Consider the following 25423-nt stretch of genomic DNA (forward strand, 5'->3'; position numbering starts at 1 on the left):
TTGAGTTCATATATTTAATATCTTGATTTTTAAAACTGTATTCAAAATTAGTTAACAAATTAAATAAATTAATTTTAATATGCAATTATTATTTTTTTTCAAAAAATATATGCAACTGTCCTAACATGATAATTCTTTTATAAAGCGCAACGGTGCGCCTAGGAGAGAAGCAAAGAGAGAGAGAGGGGGAGAGGGGGGAGAGGAAGCGGGAGCTAGAGTCAGAGAGTGATAGTTCGTGAGTGGGAAAAGAAGAGGAGGTTGGGAGGGAAGACATTGAGATCTAACGGGAGGCGAACGAATGGCGAGGAGAACGGAGGAAGAGTACGACTACTTGTTCAAGGTTGTCCTCATCGGAGATTCCGGCGTGGGTAAGTCCAATCTCCTCTCCCGCTTTACGCGCAACGAGTTTTGCCTCGAGTCCAAGTCAACCATCGGCGTTGAGTTTGCCACGCGTACCCTCCAGGTATCCGCTCTCTCTAGTCTGTTTCGCCCTTTCCTATTGTTTTTCATATCCATCTATGTCAGCTATTTTCTCGATCGGGCCTGGAGAGTTTTCTTGGCGCCAGTCTTTGTTTGCGAATCTATTTTCAGAAATTCTTGTCCCTCGCATTTTTTTAGCTCTGTTCTGTTGATTAATCGTGTTTTTTTATCCGCCACATGCTTTCGGCCCTTTATAGGGCTAGAACTCAAGGTTTTTTGTTGGGTACTTTAGGTTGTACTCATTGGAATGTCTGTTCGAGTTGTATCTTCCGAATCCGACTTTTTTCCTTCTTATTTCGCCTTCAAGTTCTGAGATCTGATCAGAAGTTGGATTTCAGTTACTTGCTTCCACTGGCTTAAGCATGCCGTGGTTTTTTTTCCTGTAATGCTTGTTATTCATTTTCTAGGTTATTGCTATGCATCTAATACACGAGATCTATAAAATATTGTATTCGTTCAGCATTAATATATCTGAACTTAAATGGTTTATAGGCTACAAAGCTAAGATGCGAATGTTTTGTAATTGCTCTGAGGCTCTGAGCTTATAGTAGCGGTTGCTTTTGGAAATAGATGCCATTTCTTTTAGGGCAACTAGAAACAGTAATACAGGATGAACGCATATTCATGTAGATTAATGGCGAATATATAGTTATTGAAAATTAATGTCAACTATTGTGAATTTCTTTTCCATATACGACCTTTCCTAGTTTTATTAACCTATGAATTTTATTATTATAATGTGAAAGACGAGCATAAGTTCTTGCTGATTTTTGCCATTGGGAGGGCATCTCCAACCGAACGGCAAACACTTGTTTGCCGTTCTTGTTTTGCTCCAACCGATCGCCATTTTTTACGCCATTTGATCGCGGATGAACAGTGCGACGCCAATATCGCACTGTTTACTCACGCCATTTTTTGCTCTCAACCGGAAAAACACGCGAAAGGGAGGACGATCGTTACCTTCTCAAAAACACCTAAAATGGCGTTCGATTGGAGCATCACCGCGCCATTTTGGAGTTTTGCGTTACTTTGCCGTGAAAAATGAAGTTTTCGGTTGGAGATGCCCTGAAAGAAGAGAATAGGAGTGCATGCGTGTGTGTGTCTATATATAATAATAATAATAATAATAATAATAATAATAATAATAATAATAATAATAATAATAATAATTTTGTAGTACCCTTTTCATTGTCTTACATTTTATATGAAAAAAAAGAACAAATGAGAAAGTAAAAGAATATATTGGCAGGCATAAAGACTTTATTTGTTTTTGAGATTAATCCCATTACAACCACGGTCATCAATATTCATTATACTGCTCAGTTTACAATTACTTGAGATGGCTAACTTTAAATAGAAGGTTAGGTACTTGAGTGATGCCATGCGAGAAGTTTAGTTCAATATATCGATACTGAATTTCATCTATGTCAAAATAATCATATTTAGGTAGTTATTTTGTATCAACTTTTCTCATTTGTAATTTTGAAACTAGAAAGAGTAAGATGGGCTCATCATATGCTCTTCATTATTTTAATTTTGTAGGGTTGAAAGGTTCATGAATTTATTTGTTCTATTAGAGTAGTAGGTATTGATCTGCAATTCATATGTCTGATGATGGAATAACGTAAGCCTATCTTTTTGCTATCTTTTGAAATTGATTCCTCTCTTCTGTTAGGATTTCTTCGAACTTTCTTTATCTCTACCTTCCAATTGCCTTCCTTTGAGGCATTTATTATTTGAATATTCTTATTCCCCTTCTCTTTATCTTACTATTCTCCCTTACACCAAATTCTTCTCTTCCTGATAAATCAAATATTAAAAGTTCAGCATAATCACTGCTTCCATTATATTGATCACATCTATTGGTATCAACGTGAATGATCATGCATTCCATAAAGAATTAATGATATCTCCTTTTTAATTTTGTATCTTCTGATAATTTAAGGTGCCTATGATCTTTTTTTTTTTGCATTCTTTCTCTTCATCGTGAACCTGTAGTATGCTTTCTTCATTGTTCAGTTATCAGCAGCAATGCAAAATATTGTTCCATGAATAGTAATAATAGAAAGTTAATATTTACCCCACGTATTAACCACTCTTTACATTAATTGATCATCAATCCATTGCCATCCACCTCATCACATTTAACTAACTCCATATAAATCTCAACTATTGTCATCAAATTCAAAGTCAAAATTGCCTCCTCAGACCTCCTTGATTATTTTCTCTTAATTGTGAATTTATAACTAATTCCATATAGTTGTCATCAATATTCATAGATCTATCTCCTTTTGAAATTCTAAATTTTATAATCTATTCTTGGTCTATAATCTAAGCTTATTCTGATTTCATAAAAGAAGGCCAAGGCTGGCTAGCACTCCATCAGCGCCCTCATTATTTGATATATTTTGGGTTGGTTTTTACATTCAGTAATGTATGAGATGGTAGATTTATTGCAAGTCATTTAGCATAACTTCTAAGCATGGTATTTCGGTCCATCTATGATTTCTTCCTATTTTCTGCATATTAGTTCTATGCACCCAATGCATTAGTGCATCTTAAACCCTCTTTGTGACGGTGGTGCTACCAAGACCGGTTGTTTCAGCTAACCGGTTCAGCAATCAACCCAATTTGGGTTTTTTTTTTGTTTTATCCCATTGGTAGTTATCCTAGTCATGAATAGGATTAATAGGATTAGTTCTTATCCTATCCCAGTCATCAAGGGGCTCAATTCTTATAAATAGAGCTTCCTTTCTTTATTGTAGTTCAGTTTTTTATTAGAACTAAAATATCAGAAATTGGTTTTTTGTGTTTGTTCTTTTTTAATCCTGGAATGACTTCCAGGCGGTGGCTACCCCTCATCCTCCTTCCTCGGCAGCCATAGGTGGCTGTTCTTTCGTCCATTGGTTCCTCTCTTCTCCCACAGCAACAACAATCTCCTCCTCCGGTTTTTCCTTTTCCAGCCACCCGCCAAGTCTTCTTCCAACCGTCGGTTGTCCTCCTCCCTCACTGCCAGCCCTCTTCTAGCCAACTTCAGCCCTTTCACCAGCACTGCCAGCCTTTCTTCCTGCCCTAGAAGCTGGCAACCTGCGGGTACCAGCAAGACCTGCACTCCAGCCCCATTTTTTTCTTCTTCTAGCATTCGGTTCTGCCTTCCAGCTGGCCAGATGGTTGCTGTAATGCTTCCAAGAAGTCCCTTTCTTGCTGCTTTCCATGCTTTCCAGCCCCTAGGACAGCCCAACCAGCAAGCAGCCAGGGGTCTTTCTGCCCTTCCTGTTGCCATTTATTTTCTCCCAGCATTTCGGCATGGGTTTTCAACCCTCCTCGTAGCTGCTGTCCTTTTTCTCCTCTCTCAAGAAAATAATAGTTTAGAGAATTCTGAATTTTGTAGTCCTCAAGAACTCTAATTACTAGATACAAAGTGCTTGTCTTCTTTTATCATTGTTTTGTACAATTTTCCAGTGTTTCTTGGCTTTTCCATTTTGCATGTCAAAATACTATATGTTTATTCTTTAATAGGTTATCATTACTAACCCTTACTTTCATCATTCCGTTTAATATAACCATTTCTTTCTCTTTCTATTTTTACCATAAATCCCTCTGCATTTCGTATTTTGACATTGGGCTTAGCCATTAGTAGTTTCTTTGTTGCAAATATTTATATCCATATAATGTATTCCATCAAATTACAATTTTATACAATTAATTTTACCTTCATGATAGTAACTTGGTACTTTTAAGATACTTCTTCATTTTAGCTTCCAAAATCAACATTAATGGTGAAAATTTTATGATCGTCTCGATCCCCAAATCCAATTAAGGTTCATTATAATTGTGTGCAAGTATTACAAGCACGTGAAATATGATATTCTATTTTTAAAGACTTTATGTTTGTTCATTTTTTTTATAAGATTTATAAGCTGTTGTTGGAGAACTTCCCTCGATTAGGCTATTATTTATATCTTGAAACCTAACATATCAAATGTTGGGCCTGTGGCTAAGCTTTCTAAGGTTGGCCCGTTGGAATGCCTGGACTTTTGTCCACACACACCATTTCTGGACCCTTACTTTGTCTAGGCTCATGACCTGTTGTTTCGTTCTTTAATCACAGATGTCTATTTATGTAAATCTAACGCTTCCCTTGTTGCATTTCTGCGTATCTGTTAACTTGAAGCCTATCCTTATTACTTATATTGATGCTAAACAATCACCTTAAATCTAATTAACTCACCTCCCATTTTTTTGGGTTAAAAATGGTATATTATTCTACCTTATTGTCCCTTTTCTATGATATGACTTGCCTTTTACAGAGCATTTTGTCTAATTCAATTTGAATAACAAAATTCAATTGAACATTGAACTGCTAACTGAAGATTCCTTGAAGTATTTAATCAGATTGTTCAATTGAGGGTTTGCTTATAATAAGTTCTTTGGCATACGTATTGATGATGAAGTTGAGAGCCTCCATCTGTTTCAAACTGCACTGATGTATTGAGGACGAAAGCATTCCATTAATATTAAAGTTTACACTTTAAATCAAGTAGTAAGATTTGCCATCTCTTTTGCTAGCCCACCATGAACTAATAAGTTGGTTGTAAACTTTCTAGCTGTTCATTCTCACACCTAGCTACGTTGCTTTTTTATGAAGTCTTTTAAATTGATTATTATGCCTTTTTTATTTTATCTTTGTTTCTTAGTTTTTCCATAATTTATAATGGAATTGTTTAACTAAAATTCACTTCTAATGTTAGTTATTTTCTTGTTACTTATTTTTTCTTGATTGGAATCTCCAAAAGATCGAGTGCTCATTTTCTTTCTCTAGCTAATGCCGTGATCTCAGATGCAATGTAACTGTGCTTTCAGATTGAACTTAAATACTACAATTAGGTTGTGTATGAGTATTGATTCAACTAAACGGATACTTCTAATGCATCATACATGGCATTTTTGGTTTTCATTATAAGTTATAACTTATAGTTGAACCATGTGCTGATGCTGACCCAATCTTATGTGGTATTTTTGATGTTCCTTATGAACTGTAGTTTAGCCATGTGCTAATACTGACTCAATCCAATTAATTCTTAACCTTAGATTTCTTGAATTAATATTTAGAAGACTGATGGACCATGATAAAAAATTTGGATCTCAACATTTTTTTATGAAAACGTTAAGATTTTTCTGTTGCTCTTGCCTGTTTGTTAAAAGCCATTTAGAAGGTGAACAAGGAAGGCTTGGCTGTATGATTTGGCTGGGTTAATCTTGTCAGGATGGTAATCTTCAGCGCAGTGACACTTATTAGTTCAATTTATTTTCTATTTTGATTAATTATGTCTAAATCTAAATATAAAGATGTGTCATTGAAATGAAGGAATCAAACTTTACACAGTATTTACTAATGAATAGAGTAGCTCACATTCTACTATTTATCACGCAATATTTCTATTATATCTAGAAACTTCTAAGAGTGTATTGCATTTTTGTCCTTCATTTTTTATCAATATTGCATTTTAGTTGAACATTTCATGACGGTCCTTTAAACTTCAAAGTTTTAAAATAATGACCATTTTTCATTAAATTATACATTAAGATCTATTAAAGGGCAATAGTTTTCCCATTTTTGTCCAGTGCTTTTTGTGGAAGGAAAAAGATTAAAATGGTTTGGTAGACTAAAGATTTCCTATGATGGGCATGTGGAAGGAGAATTGTAATTTTGCATGCAGGATGTTTTGATGAAGATAGTGTCATGATGTAGGGACATCATAGTTGTCGATTTTTTTCAATTAGATTATCACAAGCTCCATGTGTCCGAATTTATTGCATGTCAAAATAATTTAAAGCATGCTTTAACTAAGGTTCATGTAACATATCTTTTCTTATTAGTGCTAAATGTTTAATGTATTATTAACCCTTAAGCTTTTGCACTCATTCCCCCCCCCCCCCCCCCCCCCCCCCCCCCCCCCCCCCCCCCCCCCCCCCCCCCCCCCCCCCCCCCCCCCCCCCCCCCCCCCCCCCCCCCCCCCCCCCCCCCCCCCCCCCCCCCCCCCCCCCCCCCCCCCCCCCCTTTCCCCTTCCCCCCCCCCCCCCCCCCCCCCGGGTTGTGGAACCTTTTATTTATTTTTTTCTCCACTATTTCGCCTCATTTCTCTGGGTTTTGTATCTATTTTTCATGCTACATAACCATTAAACAGTTATTCTATTGTGTCTCCATCTTGTGGTATTAGAACAGAATTGATCCGTTATGAGCTGAACACATAAATCTTAATTTTGCTTTCACTTTTTCTCTAGTTATTGAACCTCACCAGATTTCCATATTGGATTTTATCTCTAATGCAAAGCATCGCTGCTCTCAATTTTTGACATCGAAGGAATATTCTGTCCATATAAATCTCCTAAAAACTCTCCCAGAAATGGAATACAATATACATTTTAAACCTTATTTCCATATCGACAGTTCAAAATTCATCTTATATTATTTTACCACGTAAAATGACCCCCTCATCGAGTTATGTGCCTATCACAATCCATCTCCACGCCTCAGTAAGTTATGTGCCTATCACAATCCATCTCCATGCAAGTTGCCTAACACTTTTCAAAAATTTGATTCCTGTTTTGTGATAAAATAAATTTAACTTCCCATGTTGGGCCAAACCATCCTTTTTGTTAATCCAAAACTGGTGCACCCTATTATTCACTTTTAAATTATCCTACCCAAGATTCTCTTTATTTAAGACCAAATCCCAGTACTAAATATTTTTGCCTACCTAATCCTTTTTCATACATGCCTATAATCACTTGGCCAAAAATTTCACTCAATGTTTTTTGTTACTTCCTAGAATTGGCTCCTACATCTCATATTTTTTTAGAAAATTTTGAAAAAGTTACCCTACATTCATGATTTAACTACTTATTGTCAGCTTAAAGTGTTATAATAATTCAAGATCTAATTATCATAATAATTAGAAGTCACAACAACCTATGTAAGTATTCCAAATCATATTATTTGCATTATTCTCTTTATGATCATTGTGATGATCATTATGACTATAATAGGTATTAAAATTCATGCTGTTGTATAACCTATTGTAGTGCCTATGATCAGTATCCTTCAGAATACCATTCGGATGAATGATATAATATATATTTTAAAAATCGCGATTGTTATAAATCATATAATTATTATGTAACAATTACAAATCTTTCATAATTTGTATGATGTCTCAAATCACTTTGATCGATCTACGCATATTTCTCAGTAATTCTTATATTTTAACACATTCAAGCCAACTAAGAACTCTTTTTGATATTTCAATATATTTGTGTACAACGTTACTTATTGCATTTCAGAATAGAGGCAACCCTCTCTATTTCACAAGCCTCCCTAACATTATAAACTCCAAATAAAGACCTTATTTTGTCCTATAAAATTTTATCTACATAGCTAATCCATCTTATCCAAAAAGTTCCATGCACCCTCCTCCTACAGCCTACACAAACCAATGTTATTGGCATAATTGGAGGCATAGTGGGGGCACTGAAGGCCCATGAATCCATTGGCCTATCCCATGACTCCATATCCAACCTAAATTTATTGAGTTTAGGTCTTAATTCTTCTCTTTTTGGTGGTGGCATTGTTACATGACCTTGGCTTACTAGAGACTATGATAAATCATACATAATGGATGATAAGGAAGAGAACCATTCACAAGAACTTGATTGAGTTACCATCGATGCAGCCTCTTGCTATGGAGAAGTCACTGCCATTATCAAGAAGACTCTACTTATGTTGTTGGTTTTGAGCCAGTGGCTATGGGAATCACAAAGAATAGGTGATCATTATTATTGGCATGTAGCCACCCACCATGATTTAGAACATAAGTTAATCTTCTTTCCTCTTCGAGTCTCCCCTTTACTGTTTCGGCTCTCCCCATTACTGTTTTCCTTGTGGATTGATGATTGAACATTTCTGCACAAAATTATTATCGGGCTTTGTTGGAAGTTTTCCTCTTTGGGTCTCCCCTTTACTGTTTCGGCTCTCCCCATTACTGTTTTCCTTGTGGATTGATGATTGAACATTTATGCGCAAAATTATAACCGGGCATTGTTGGAAGTTTTCATCAAAGCCTCAAAGGATTCTGATGCATCTTGGAAGTAAAAACAACAAATAAAAGAGGAGCAGTGTAACAAAGATAGGGCTGACTTTTTTATTTCTTCTTCAATAATAAAGCATGATACAATTGATCTACTATTTGATAGGTAGATCAAGTCTCGCATAAACCCAAGACGCCGCTAAGAACTCACAACAAACATTAGGAAAATAAACTCAGTAATATCATACTTTAAACCCTAGACAATTCCCCCTTAAATGATCCTAGAACACAAAATCATAAATAGTCCTAAACAATTAAATATAATTTAGGAAAACTTCCTAAACAATTAAACATGATTTAGGAAACCTTTGTAAACAATTAAATATATTTTAAGAAACATTTCTAAATAACTAAACACTTCTTAAATAGCATAAACACAATTAAGAAACTTTCCTAAACAATTTCTCCTTGATTAGGAACCTTCATAAACAACTTCCCATTGATTAGGAATCTTTCTAAATAGCTCCCCTCTGATTCCTCCTCCTTACATAATGAATTATAGTTCCCTTGGGCCCCACAAGGCATGCCCACCCCTTGTTGTATGAATATTTCGTTCCCAAAGAGCCATATTGTCCTCAAGGTGGAATGAAGGAAATTGCTGCCGAAGAATATTTTTCCAATGCTTTCGCTTACCGGTTAATTCTAAAAGGGTAGCCAAAAATGTGTTTGTGCTCCCAGGATCCAGATGGCATTTAAATTGTGTTTATATTCCCTCACAAAATCAACATGATTATTCACACCATTTGCCGAGAAACAAGCCCTACAAACCCTGTATAGCTCCTTTTAAGATATTATGGAACCTAAGCAGTGGTAGCAGTTGGATAATTGTAACAATGATGAAGTGATGCATTGAGAATAGCAAGAAGCCGCTCCTCTAGGAGAGTAACAAATCTCGAGCCTAATTCTGATAACAATGCCTCAAGTTCACTGGCCAAGTTTGGGTGCTCGTTCCTGAGAGCTTCCATTATGTCCTTTGCAACATCCAATGTAGTAGCGGCAGAAGCAGCACAATCAAGTGCATTATTATGCCTATATGGAAGTTGGTTGTTTTCTTGAGCAGCTGCAGCTTGTGGAGGTTGTTCAGGTTCATTATTAACTGCAGCTCCTGTATTAGCTGGTCTTTCGGGATCTTGCGCTGGAGTACCACCTCCATCATGAGAAACAGAAGTACTACCATTTTGGGGGCCAGGATGAATATGGCTTTCAGAAGGCAAAGCACTACCGCCATGATTCAGACCTCTTTCTTTTTCCATCAGGTATACCATTGGGTCCTGAGACAGTTTGTTGCATGCGTTTATCCCATTCATTAGGAGTTCTAAGCCTCCATGCCTCAAAGATATCTTTGAGTTTTGCATGCCTACTGTGAACACCAGAACCATAATTTCCATATGCTTATTTGTTTCTATTGGCAATGTCAAGTAGAATTCCTGCTGATTCTTGGATCTCAACAAGCTGTTGAAACTGCTGCAAAAGTGGTGTGCGGGGCTGAACGGACATCCCAGGCAATTGCCACCACTGTTCTAGTGCCAGTTCAACGCTTTTGGACACAATACCTTCAACATCTCTAACACCACCTGCATTTCTATCATGAAGAGAAAAAAATGCTTGAACAATACAAAGTTTTGGTGTCTCTTCTAATTGAGCCTTTGGCATTACATTATCCTTCAAATAAGCCCAATCTGGAACCTTCCAAAGGCAACCATAAATAATTTCATAGTTTTCCACAATCTTTCCAAAGTCTGCCAATGCATCCCACTGACTTATGTGGCTAGCACAATAAAGCCACTGTTCTTCCCAAAGGCACATTTCAGCCTTGGGAACTGTATTGTTGTAAGTACCCTGTGTGGCATTGATCCTTGCCTGATAAAAGAGGTTTTGAGCATGCTGTCAGTTCTCATGCTGGACAAGAGCTAGGCCGGCTCTTCTTTATTAAGCAATCAATGAAGCTTAGTAAGTGATTCAGAACATTTTTGTTCATTTATGATTTCACAACATTACTCTCAAGCAGAGCTAGAGAGATATGCCAGACGTTATTCTTCCCAATATATTTGATTTGCTCACTTGGCATTCGAGGCTGATGATGACACAAATTGATTCCTTCTAGAAATGCCTGTACAACAGTAGACCTGCTTGCATGTTTCTTCTTGTGGTAGTCTTTAAACAGAAGTGATATAATGGGTCTAGCCTGTGAAACTTGCTCATCTTTCCGAAGGGTGACCCAAACTATTGGGAAAATTAATACCTATAAATGATATGCAACATTAGCATCAGCATACGCTAATTCCCTTAAAGGAATCACAAGATCAGCAACCTGCGGCAGAAAACTTGAATGGTCCAGATCGGTCCTGATGCCATAAGTGGTGGCACTTGTGCAGAATTTGGAGCAAGATTGATTGGCTCGTTTTCCATCAGGACTGCCAACAAGATCAAGTCCCTGCTTCAACCAAAAAACATCACTCATAGCTTCCCGGTCCTGAATAGGATTTTCTCAAATGCGTTGTTGTAAAGTAATAAGAACTGCTATCTAATTCCTGGATCCATAGCTCTTAGGTTCAGAATATATTCTTTCCACCTTCTGAAATACCTCCTGGCGAAGTGCCAAAGGATACTTGCTTGAATTTCCACATAAACCATATTTAAGCTCAAGATATATATATTTTACCATTCTTCCAATGTAGTTGGTGAAAAGTCTTCATCTTCTTCTCCTTCTAAATTTTGGAGCTCTACCAAAAATCCCTCTTCTTCACCCTTTCCCTGTAAAACCCCATCCAGATTTCATTTTTTTAGGTGCAGTTCGTACAAACCGATCTTAGTACGGATGAACAGTTGAAAATCTGTATGGTTAGTTTGTACGAACTGCCTGTACGAACTGAGTAAAGTGGAGGTTCGTCTGGACGAACTGAACAAATTTTTTTGCCAGAGAGCATCATCCAGGGACGAAAATCCATTATCGTTTGTACGATCAGTGTACAGAGGAGATCGTCCTGGGACGAACGAGAAACATCGTCTGGACGAACGTAAATATCTTTTTCTCTATTAAAGGATTGTTTGAGATATTTTTGAAGAGAGAGAAAGCTGGAGAGAGAAAAAGAAGGAAAGAGAAGGAAAAGCTTGGTTTCGGCCGTCGACGCAGTTGGACAAATTGTTTGTCTCGCAGTAAGGAATCCGAATCCTATTTCTGATTTCGAAGATTTCGTGTTTTGGTATTTTTTCTTCTCAGATTTGTGTTTATGTTACTGAAAAACATGCATATCTTTGTATTGGCGAAACTTTTACCACATAACTTTTGATATGTTGTAGAGATGATGATTTTGCACATTTTGAATATTTTTTGGAGATTTTTCACCGGGTATTTTGAATTATGTGAGATTTTTATCGAATAGAAAATTATCCGGATGTTGAAAAATATTGTTTTAGTATAAGTAAAGTTTTGAAATGATGTTTTACACGATTTCAGGTAATTTGGTAGTTTTCTGAAACTGTGTATTTTGACTCTGTTTGGGATTTCTGTCGACTATACGATATTTTAAGGATTATCTTCATTTGAGCTAATCATGCTTGTTGTTTTCAATACATTAATGAGATGTATATGAATATGAATATATAATTGAATCTACTACTATTATATTACTGAAAGACAAGGACTGGTTAAACCGTTGGTTGGAGATTGACCTGTACAGGATGGTGGGCCGACATGCTTTCCTTTAAAAAGGGTTTGGTGTTATCCCTTACTGATCACGTGATTACTAATGGGAGTTATAAGGAGATTACTGTGCCGACGGGCAAAGAGTGACGACTCTATTTACTGAGTCAACAAATTACTAACATGGATACTAACCTTGAAAAATGCCTTAATAGCCAGCGCTTGTACTTGTTAAGTAAGACTAACGTATTGGAATGCATGTGTAAAGTATTGTTCTTATGATTTCTTTATGGATTTATCGATATTGATTTATTTATTGATATCGACGGATTTATTGATATTGAATTGATTTATTGATATTGAATGGATTTACTGACGGATTTACGAATTTACTGTCACTGCACGATTTCATTGATATTGCATACTGTTTATGTCACTGGATCGTTACTGATACTGATACGGATATTGATACCATGATTTCATTGATACATCGAATACTGACTGATACAAGTGATACACTGATAAGACTGATAACATGTGATTCACCGAACAAGTGATATAGATTAAATGTATTGCATGTGATATAGAATATGCTTTTACTATATTGCTATGATTTCAACTATTTTTATCGATATATATTTATTTGATTGTTTTATGTGATTCCATACCGATTGATATTATTGATCGGAATTGATTTCTTTATTTAATGATCTGATTGATTTTAGTGATATGATTGATTGATATTATTAATATGATATTAATTTGACAGATATTATTGATACGACGATTTTTCTCTATCGATTTGACCGATATTTAAAGATATGATGGATTCTTTTAAGAATTGATGTATGGACTGATTTATTGATATTTATAGATTTTTCTATCAATTACCGATTCTTCAACTGATGATTTTGAATTCTACTGATTATGCATTGATTTCTGTTTCTGTACTGATTTTCGTATCCGCATCGATTTAATGATAATGTGCAAGTGACTGGTAATGATTTGATGTTTTATACTGACTAATATTACTGACACGATCATTTATTGACTGATTCGATTGATATTACCGACACAACAATTTCTCTTTTGAATTGACTGTGTTATAGATACGACGATTACCATAGAAATTTAACGCACGTACTGATTCATTGAGCTTTACGAACTTTTATACTGTTTACTGATTCTTCTACTGTCGATTGAGGATTTTATTATTTCTATATTGATACTGTTTACGCATTGACTACCATTTCTGTACTGATTATTGTTTATACATTGATTACTGTTTCTGCATTGACTCAATAATCATGTGTAAGTGATTGCTATGATTTGACTGATTGACATGCATATTGCTTATGTACTGTGCTTTGATTTCAGTTGTAGGTTTTTGGTGACCTGCTGGGCTTTTTAAGTTCATTATATGGGTTAATAATTTCAGGTCAGGGCAAGGGAGCATGAGAGTGAGGTTGATCAAGATTGTTCAAGTTTTTGATCCTCTTAGTTATAGTTATTCTTTTGTACTCATGACAAGATGGATGTGTGATCATTGTTGAAGATCCTGAGTATTGTAAATGAACTTTTGGGAATGAATAGAAATGTTTAAACGATGTTTTAATTATATATTTTTGTTAGATTGTTTAATACTGATTGATGACTATAGATAACTCTGGTAGTTGATGGTTTAAAGGATCGACTGAATAATTCTTTCAAGTTAGATCTTGGGGCGTCACATTCCCCTCCTTGGAAGCGGCTCCAAAGGTGGGGTCTCTTCTTCTTCCTTCAAAATTTTCACCTCCAGATTCTCCCTCATCAAACTCCTCGTGTCGATCTCATTTACCTTAGATTCGACCAAGTGAATCCTGATCAAATCTTATTTTGGTTTAGCAATTAGACTGTTTATGGGGTTTTGGATTACATCCCATGAGCTTTCTCATCTTCTCCTCCATAATTTCCTTTCCCTTTGGTTCAGTCCTAGGAATCACTAGTGAAGCTTTCAACTGCATCTCGATCATTTTCTTCATCATATCTTCCAAATTTTCAAAGCGGTTCTCTATGGATGAGAGCCTTTCTTCGATGGTTGAGAACTTTTCCTCCATCCGATTGATTTACTCCACTTTGACTTCGAACGCATCAACCTTCTTTGTTTTCATTTCTCCAAAACCTCGCTCTGATATCAATTTGATGCGTCTTGGAAGTAGAAACAATAAATAAAAGAGAAGAATAGTATGGAAAAACAATGATAGGGCTGATTTTTTTGTTTCTCCTTCAATAATAAAGCAATATACAATTTATCTGCTATTCAAGAGGTAGATAAGCTCTTTGATAAGACGTAGTTAGGAAAATAAACTCAGCAATATCATACTATAAACCCTAGATAATTCCTCCTTAAATAGCCCTATAACATAAAATCATAAATAGAATATTCCTAAACAATTAAACATAATTTTGAAAACCTTCCCAAACCATTAAACATGATTTATGAAATCTTCATAAACAATTAAACATTTTTAAAAAAATCTTTCTAAATAATTAAACACTTCCTCAATAGCATAAACACAATTAGAAAACTTTCCTAAACAACTCCCCATTGATTAGGAACCTTCTTGAATAATTTCCCCTTGATTATTAACTTTTCTAAATAACTCCCTATTTATTAGGAACCTTCTTAAATAACTTACCCTTGATTAGGCACCTTCATAAACAGCTTCCCCTTGATCCCCCCCCCTTCATATTCATTGTTGCTTTTTAATCTTCCATTCTACGGACAAGTTTATGATCTATTGAGATACCCTAAAAACTTTAAATCAATAGTATGATTTTATTTAATACTCAAATCATTACGTCATATTTGAAATGATATTGAATCTTTTAATTACTATGTATTATTCTATTATCTTATAATACCCCTACTAGAAAATCCACCCCTAGCTATTATAGATGTTAATGAATCATCTGAGATTGAGGATGATCATATTGATGAAATCAAACTCATATGTCTAAGATTTCAATTCTTAAGTTTAAGTTTGAGATCATATTTGAACTTGTGCATTTGATTCTTGCTCAGTACTTATATATTGGTATTATTCCATTACATCTTTGCGCTTGATCACTATAGTTCTCCACCATCATCTTCCGATGGAGATACAGTATACTAAGGCTCTATCATTGTTGTTTATTTTATTACCAATTATATGTTGACTTTGGACTTTCACTACTACCACTACTAGCCATGATTAGATTGTTGTTCAAAATTTTTATCATATATGACAACCTCATAAATGGACGAAAGTAAAATACCTAGATTCTTTTATCATAAAGTTTTTCTTTGAAGTTATTTTACTGGATGCCTGCATTCTAGTTTCACCTTAATCACCATCATGTTCATCTGTTCTTCGATCATATCATCACAAGCTATATTTGTCCATATTCCCTGCATGTCAAAATAGTTTCAATCTTGCTTTAAGTATATTCATGATTATAGTTATTTGATTAGGACACCTTATCTCTTTGCTTGTTTGTTGATGTTTTTAGGTATGTATTAGGAGATCATTGTTTATGCAAAGGCTTGTATAGCCGTGCATGCAATCATTGAAGAAAATAGCCAATTTAGGGCATGTTTGTTTTAATTTTCATCCCTTTTCCTATTTTTTTTTTGGGTTGTGTACCTGATATAGGATCTTCTATGCAACATGTCATAACATGTTTTTTTTAGACAATCTTTTATCCATCTTATTTAAACTCCTTATCATCTAGTTTCTTTGGATTTATTATGTAAGAAATGTGTAATCGAGAGTTTCCTCCTTGATATGATTCTTTCTTAAATACTTACCTTTTATAAAAGATCCAATATTATTTCTCTTAAATGTTTTAAATATTATGTCTTTTTATTTAATTTTATTATATGTATTATAAATAAAGAACTTTTGGAAGAGAATTTCAATTGTATGAACAAAAAGAATGTTTCACGAAAATTGGCTCCAAACCTCCCTCCCTTTAGGTGAGCAACCAACTCAGCAACCTCTTTCTTCTTTTTTTTTCTCTCATGTAATTTTTTGTTTTTTGTTTGGTTTAATTCTTTATTTCTTTCCCACCTCAAGCAGGCCTTCTAATGAAAGCCTATCTTCCATTTATCAATCAAGCAACTCAAGCACATTCAACTTATGGTGTAAGTGAGTCGAGCCGGCTTGAGCTCGGTTCGTTTATCTTAACTCGTTTATGGGCTTGCGATCCGAGCTTATCGACCTCATGAGTCGAGCTCGAGCAGTTAACAAGATCGAGTTTGAGCTTGATGACACTCAACTCGTGAGCTCGCGAGTCGGCTCAAATAATTATTAATATTTTTAAACTAATTTATTTTATTTATTAAATTTAAATATATAAAAAATTAGTGATATCAAAATAGCAAGCAGGCGGAACAAGGTGGTCGCGTGGGAGCTCGCGAGTCAAATCCCTTCTTCAATACTGTTCGCGAAATGAGGGCAAGCGAGTGTGGAACGAGGCAGGCAGTGGAATGAGGCATGCACAAACGTGTGAGGATTACACCTCTACATTCAACAAAGTGCAGAACAAAAAGCCAAACAATCTCGCTTTAAAAAGAGTCTTCCCACTTCTATGTCCCCTTCATTTGGTATCACAGTAAAATTCCAGTTGTTTTGGATATGATTGCCATCATCCATCACTAAAACCCCTACAAAAAGTATCACCACCAACCACTTCAAAAAATCCTTAAAAACGTGATGAATTTTATCCCCGCAAAAGGTATCTTAGTTCACATGCTTCGTATCTTATAATATTGGTAATTGCATTCATCCTTTATATTATCAACAATTTTCTCATACTTCTCGTATGACACATTATTATGATACTCATGATCACACTCACCCTTTATATGTTAGACTATCACATCACACTTCACATGGAAGACATCACTGAGATTCATACCATGCTTTGTTTTTCGGCCAACACAACAATAACAACAACAACATCAAACCTTTATCCCACTGTGGGGTCGGCTACATGAATCCTATTTCTCCATTGTATTTTTTTAAGAGTCAAATTCTTATTTACATCTAATAAAGAAAGGTCATTCATATTATTTTCTAACCAAGTCTTTTTAGGTCTACCTCTACCTTTATTAACATGAGCCAAATCTAATACATCTACTCTCCTAACTAGGTCATTGGAAGGAAGCCGTTTTACATGACCAAACCATCTAAGGCGATTCTCTCTAATCTTATCTATCACTGGAGCTACTCCAACTTTTTCACGATAAGCTCGTTTGTATCCTATTTCTAAGAGTAAATTCATTCATCCACCTGAGCTTCCTCATCTCAACAACACTCAATATTATGTTTCTCTTTTAATGGCCAACATTCTGTGCCATAAAACATTGTAGGTCTCACCATCATCTTATAAAGTTTTTTCCTTAAATTTGATTGGTACTTTTCTATCACACAACAAATCCGAAGCATTCCTCCACTTCAACCATCCAACTTGAATTCTATTAATAATATCCCCATCTATTTCACCACCATCTATTTCATCAATACTCTGAATAATAGACCTAATATATTTAAAACGAGTACACTTATTAATGACTTGATCGCTCAAATATAAGCCCCCCACTAGATCTATTACTACTAAAATTACACTCCAAGTATTTAGTTTTAGATCTACTCAAACAAAAACTTTTAGGGTTGAACTGCATAATTCGAGTTTACCTTTAGCTCTCTCTCTAGTCTTATCAAGAAGAAGAATATTATCAGTAAAAAACATACACCAGGGTACATCCTCTTGCAAATGTCTAGTAAGAAAATCCATGACTAAAGCAAAAAGATAAGGGCTTAAGGCTGATCCTTGATGCAATCCACCTGAAATAGGAAAATACTAAACCACATTGTGTTTGAATACAAGTAACATCTCCTGCATACATATCCTTAATGACTTGAATTTAAACATTATTAACCCCTTTCTTTTCTAGAACTCTTCATAGCACTTCTCTTGAAAGTTTATCATATGCTTTTTAATATCACATATAGATCCTCCTTATTCTCTCTAAACTTCTCCATTAACCCTCTCAATAAATGAATAGCTTCCGTAATAGACCTACATGAAATGAATCCAAATTAATTTTGTGAAACATTAATAACTCGTCATAACCTATGCTCCATAACTCTCCCCAAAGTTTTAAAGTATGACACATCAACTTAATTCCTCTATAATTCGCACAATCTTGTGCATCACATTTATTCTTAAAAATAGGAATTAACACACTCATTCTCCACTCATCTGTCATATTTTGTCTTCAAAATAATATTAAAAAGTTTAGTAAATCAAGAAATTCTTTCATCTCCTAAGCATTTCTACATCTTTATTGGAATATCATCAGGTCCACTAGTTTTTAACACTTCATTTTCTTTAAAGCCTTTCTAACTTCAGTTTTACTAATACATCGATAAAAATAAAAATCTCTATTTTTCATTAAAGTGCTAAGGTCGCTAAAGTCAATAGTATTCTCACAATTTTCATTGAAAAATTTAGTAAAATTTTTCATCCATCTTTGTTGAATATCCTATTTTAATAAAAGCACTTTTTTTCTTCATCCTTAATGCACTTCACTTGAACTGAATCCTTATGACTCCTATCTCTTTGTTTGACTAGCTCATACTTATATCTTTCATATAAATCATAAAAAACTAAATTCTTAGCATCGTAGATTGCTTTCTTAGACACCTTATGAGCCTCTATATATCTATAATGTTTTTTAGAGTTTTTACGTCTAAACCAATTATTATAACAAAGTTTCTTATTTTTGATATTTTCTTGCACATTTTGATTCAACCACCATCTATTTTTATTACTAAGAGCTTTTCTTTTTAAAACTCCAAGCAGATCTTTTGCAACATTCTTAATATTACTAGTTACTTTTTTTTTACATAACATTTGCTTCTTCATGCACAGACAAAATCTTAAGATCTCGAATCTTACTTTCAAAAATATTTTTATTAGTATTCTTTAAATGCTCCCATCTAATCTTAGAATAACATTTTACTATAGTTTTCATATTTTACCCCTTCATTTTAAATTCCAGAACTAAAAAGCGATGTTAGACACATAAATTTTCACTCGGAATAACTTTACAATATTTGCAATCTAAACAATCTATTTTTCTTATAAGAAAATAATCAATTTGAGTTTTACTATATTTATTCTTATAATTGATGAGAGAATCATCTTTTTTTTTTAATAAGATATTAGCAATTACAAAATCATAAGTTAAAGTTAAATCTAAAATTGTCTTACCTCCTTCATTACTTGCTCCAAGCCCATAGTCACCATGAATACTTTTAAAATCCTCTACCTCTCTACCAACATGTCCATTTAAATCTCTTCCAATAAAAGTTCTTTCTTCAAGAGGTTTTCCAACCAACACCATCGTTACAAATAATATAATGACTATATGCATCAATGCATGATTATTCATTCTATTGTTAGGCATGTGATCATGACACTAGGTTGTATCATCCACCGATCCTACAAGATCCAGCAGATGACATTTATTCAATTCCATAAACTCCACATATTTTATTAGCCATAAAAATTTTACAACCTCATTAGCTTTACTAGACCTGCTACATTTTATCTATGTTGAGATGATGATTTGTCACATAAACAAGAGCTTGAGTGAGAGATTGTACTTGAAATTGAGTGTGATGATGCGCTTGAACTTGAGTTTGATTCTGCATCTAATATGTGGAGGCTTACATATTCTCCATTTTTTTATTCTGAGTTGCAACTTTCTCCCTACTAGCATAAGTTGATGTACTGCCATTATTGTCATAGTTATATAGGAACTTGCTCATGTTTCTCTAGTTGCGTGATCTTTAGCTTTTTTCAGCTCTGATGCTATTTGATTATAAATTGTCTGTTTAGTATCTCTCAGTAGAAATGTTCTTTAGGATGGACGTCAACTTCCTCCATGTTTTTATTTGCCTCTTATTCTATTAAGAGAGTACACGATCATATTCCCTCCATTCTTGTCCACTGGTCTTGTCTTTCCAACTCTCCAAGAAATAGTTTTGGTAGTTTGAGAGAGTTGATGCAATATCTGTTATTTGGCATATCACACCTATCTTATTTGGACATGGTCATTGCCTGATCAACTACCTTATTTAGATTTATTATGTAGTAAATATTTAGTCAATAGTTATTTTATTAAGATTATTTTTTTAATGAAAGATATAATATTTATTTTTATTGTTTGTTTTAGATATATATTATTTTCATTTTATTTTCCTTCAATGTAAAATCCTATTTATAAATAGAGTATGATCGGGAGATAATTTCAATGATATGAATGCAAAAAACATTATATTCTAGTTGTCTCCAAATCTCTCTCTTCATGTTGTCTAGCCATCTCTTTCTCCTTTTTGCATACCTGTTTTCTGTCTCTCCTTCTCTATATTTTTCTCTCTTTTCCACCTCTAGGAAGTCTTATGCTACAAGCATTTATCTTTGATCAATCAAGCAAACTCAAGTGCTAACAACCAAATATCCTCTACTACAACATGCCAAGGTCTTTCTTGTACCCTTCTTAAGTTTTTGAAAAGGTCTCTGGCATCTCCCTCCCTCCCTCCCTTTCTCCTACCCTTGGGTTGTGTACCCTTTTTTTTACTTGATTGGGTTGTGTACCTAATCCCCAAGTTACTCGTATAATGTCAACTATCATTTCATTGTGTTTGATTTTCATCAATCTTATGGGCCCATGAGTTACGACTAGCCTACGAAGGATATGCAATGAATAGCAGAGCTTCAGGGGTCAGTGAAGAAGTTGTTGATGAGGTCATTCAGAGCATTGTAGATGGTAATGATTATGGACACGGGCTGGATTTAAGACCAAGATGAAGTTGATGCAGTTGGAGTAGTGGATGCGAAAATGCTCGAGTGCGCTTGATATCCATCCCCTTCTCCTCTCTGATAGTTGCCTTGTTGGGGAGAGGGCTGGCCCAGGAGGATAAGAAGGTCGAGGACAAGGCATCTATCATGGGCCACTGTTATGTTGTCAACCGATGCTCGCACCACATTATGCTTCCTTCTCAATATCTAAGATCCATTATTTGATGTTGTCTCCTGTATATTTCTTTCCATACCTTGCTTGTCTCATCATCATTGCCTATCTTATAGGCACGGTTTGGGCTTTGTTGTTACTCTTCTCCTTTGTGTGTAGATGTTTTTGCGAAGTTGACTGTACCATTTGTACTAAAAATGAAGTCCAGTCTTTGAAGGTACTATTAAGGAGTTAAATTGTTGAATTTATTAGGATAGATCAGTCTATTTGATTTAGAAAAATGTTGAAGAGCACCTAGGAGGATTTCTAAAATTATTTTTTTGGATTAATTCCATGTTGATCGAATATCTCTCACTCCAAGTTATTTTCATATTTTGCATTTGAAAGGATTAGATCAAGAGATTTCTTGTTGGCTTTGCCTCTAAGGCGAGGGTCGCCCAAAAAAAAAAAATCATAAATGTGGTAGTCTTTAGGCCTAGATGTGCATGCATTTTTAGTTTTCAATGGCCTCCAATCCCTTAGCGACTTAAATTTTAAGATCCATCCAGAAGATCAAGCCTATACTTGAAGATATCATCAAAGATGGCCACTTGCATTTTGACCCCCTCCTGTTGATGAGAGGATCTTTTTTATGATATTTGGAAACTCCAATATCTCATAGTTTAGGGTTTCAGAGCGCTCTAAAGCTTTCTCCATGATAATAGATTGTGCTAGGAGCATCCCCTCTCCTCTCCATGCTTGCACATTTCATTCCTTTTGCTCTGAATGAACTTCTCAGTATCCTCAGGTAATATTCTCATCATGGGTTAGAAGGACCGCATCTCCTTTAAATGGACATGCGGACCTGACATGCATCTCCAGGTTGTGACACTTTGTTTATTAAAGCCACCTGTGAGTATCTTCTCTCTCCATATCAAGATGTTTTTTGGGTGGAAGTTTGTGGCATGAAATGCATAAAAGGCGTGCTATCTTGTCTGGAATACTTTGCCAGTATATGTTGAAGACTGATGTTATTATTTAAATTAGGGATGTCAAAATGAGTTATCGGGTCTAGTTTGGATCTAATTCTAAAATGATCCGTTATCACCTGATCTGATTCGATTAAGAAAATGAGTCATAAACCCAAACCTGAATCTATTGGTGTCCGGGTCATCCTGACACGACCCACCAACTTGTTTTTCTTTTTCCTAATTCCATTTTGCATTCAACAGGTTTCTCCGGCCAAATTTTGTAAATTTGTTCTTCTCGTTTGGAAATTTGACCTTTTGCATGTTGAGCCATGCAGCCCCGTCTTCCCATTTTGCGCAATTTGGCCAATTCATGTAAATCTCCGCCCGTAACCTTGTTTTTTTGCTTTCGCGCGCTTTGGCCAATTTGTGTTCGCCCGCTGAGCCACTGACCCGAACTGGGAACCGCAAGGCGCGAATAAAATGAAATCGCATGGCGGGATTTTCAATTCCACGCGCTTCTTCGATAAAATCCGTGAATTGGACCAAGCGCTTCTTCGGCAAAATCGTAAATCGGTTCGATCCGGATTTAGATTGGACTACTTTTTGGTTGGCAGGTTGATCCGAGCCTGTTTGTTAGACGGGTTAACCCAAATCCTGAATTTTTCAGATTGGGTCAATTTTTGATATCCCTAATTTAAACTAAAGTAGATATTGATGCTCTTTGACCTTCTATGTAGGTCGGTCCACACCTGAGTTCAGAAAACACCTTTTTTTCACTGCCAACCAATCAAATATATTTATTTTCTCCTTCGGTTTAGGTTTTTGGTTTCACCTTAGTTGCACTAGATTTTCCATGACTAATCCATCAAATAGCATCCACTTTTTTCTTTGTATTTTATTGTGATCTTGTAAGGTCTTTGCACTTCTTGAGGGAAAGAATGGCCAGGGAGTTGAACTTAGAGGGGTCCAATACCCAATTCTCGCTCTGCATTGAGATTCAATGGCAGTTTGGTCGATGCATCCATGGCTGGATTTGTTGATTTGGGATTAGTGGCAATGACATTTCGCATCCCCTTGGGGCTGTTGCTCTATCCTTTGTGTGAGCTAACCTCGTTGCTCTCTTCTGAGCTTAAATTACCCTCCCCCCCAATGCTGACAGTCATATTGACGCGCTTATTACTTTCAAAATTAATTAATAAGGTTAAATATATGATGATGGCATTCTCTCTTCAGATTTCTTGTGTTTTTATTGTCTGCTTTTATTCAGGTGGAAGGCAGAATAATTAAGGCACAAATATGGGATACAGCCGGACAGGAGCGATACCGGGCTATTACAAGCGCCTACTATCGGGGAGCTCTCGGCGCTCTTCTCGTTTACGATGTGACCAAGCCCACGAGCTTTGAGAACATCAGCCGGTGGCTCAAGGAGCTTCGCGATCACGCCGACTCCAACATCGTAATCATGCTTGTTGGCAACAAGACTGACCTCAAACACCTTCGGGCGGTGGCCTCTGAGGATGCGCAGAGCTTTGCGGAGAAGGAAGGCCTTTCTTTCATCGAAACCTCAGCACTCGAAGCCATAAATGTGGAAAAAGCTTTCCAGATGATTTTGGGAGAAATATATAGAATCATTAGTAAGAAGACATTGGCCTCTTCAGAACCTGGGCCTGGTCCAGCCGGAGGGATCAAAGAAGGGAAGACTGTGTTGGTGTCAGGATCAGAGGCAAATAATACAAAGAAGCAATGCTGCTCTGCTTGAGTAATATTTATTCTTCATGCTTGCTTAAAGCTTCGGGTGCAGCGTAGTCATGTATGTTTAATCATTTGATATTCGTAATGAACTTTCAGTGTGCTATGTTTATTTGATTTTCTGTAAATTTCCTTTTTGAGGTGCAGGTGTCAGATATGCATTCTCCTTGAACTTGAGGGTAGCTATACTATACTGGATTTTTGTGTAAGATTCCTTCAATTGTCTTTGTATTCTAACAAGCGAAAGGAATATATATCTGTACTTTTCTACCTAGGCTTCATTGCTCTTACTTCGGGTTTTACCTCTTGCTTTATTAGCTTTTCTATTAACTGTGTTTCGGTTCTGCGTTTTAGGTTTTGTTTAAGACATTTTTTTTTAACCTTTATATTTATAACGGATTCCACTTTGATTATCTCACTCGCTCTGATTATCATAGCCAATAGGTCATCATATTTTTAATATATTGTATTTTTTAAGACAGTTATAAGTTTATAACTATGTATGTTAAATTTTCATTCATATAATTTCATTCAAATATTTTCATATGCAATCATATTAGTTATTATCGTACATCTCAAAATATGGTGTTTTAGTCATTCATTATTTTTAATATATATATATATAGTTTTATCAAACTCCCTGCGCCTGAAAGTTAAACACAAGTTTTAAAAATCTAATGATTTTCTATGGAGTAATTATTATGTGAGTTTGTTGGTTCGGCTAGACAAGATCCAAAAAAAAAAGTTTATTGACCTGCATAACATTACAAATATGTATAATTTTTTGTGTGTTTTTTATTAGTTTATGATATGTATGATTCTTCACTAAAAATAGCCTTGATCAGGCAAGAATCTTGATCCAAATTTTATTTGGAAGCGTCCAAATCAAATTCAAAACTATCCACTCTCGTCCTAACAAGCTTATAATCAAATTGAACATCTCAAGGAGAGAAATCTAATAATATCAAATTCAGTTCAATTTGAGGCCAAATGAGCTTAAATTAAAATATCAATGCATACTTCAAAGCTTAAGAGCATTAATTTAATGACTAAATGATATTCAAATTTGAAATGCTTATCATCGAATTGAATGGCTCAATGAGACAAATCTAGCGAGCCCATGTTCACGCAATTTTGACATTATAACTCTCTGTGATCAAGGGATTAATGTGGGTTATTCGATAGAACATTTCAAAATTGCCCTAATCTTCTCATATTTATTGAGCATGCCACTAATAAAAATTATAAATAGGATCTCATTCTTTACATAAAGGGGAGGAGAGAGAGGAGGAAGAAGAGAAGAGTTCTCAAGCTTGAAGAATCCTAGAGCTCTACCTCGACACTATTGTAGACGAATTTGCACCAACAAACTATCGCTGTTAAACCT

The 25423-nt window shown here is 35.3% G+C and overlaps 1 protein-coding gene across 1 annotated transcript; it reads left to right on the forward strand.

Moving 5' to 3' along the window:
* Window positions 1-157: 157 nt before the first annotated feature.
* On the forward strand, window positions 158-24326 carry LOC110096963 (ras-related protein RABA2a-like). The gene is made up of 2 exons (XM_020823138.1): window positions 158-463; window positions 23555-24326. The coding sequence occupies exons 1-2, from the start codon at window positions 299-301 to the stop codon at window positions 24044-24046; spliced, it is 657 nt and encodes a 218-aa protein (XP_020678797.1). The 5' UTR covers window positions 158-298; the 3' UTR covers window positions 24047-24326.
* The last annotated feature ends 1097 nt before the right edge of the window (window positions 24327-25423 follow it).

Source organism: Dendrobium catenatum, unplaced genomic scaffold (assembly GCF_001605985.2).
Source record: "Dendrobium catenatum unplaced genomic scaffold, ASM160598v2 fragScaff_scaffold_133, whole genome shotgun sequence".
Taxonomy (NCBI): domain Eukaryota; kingdom Viridiplantae; phylum Streptophyta; class Magnoliopsida; order Asparagales; family Orchidaceae; genus Dendrobium; species Dendrobium catenatum.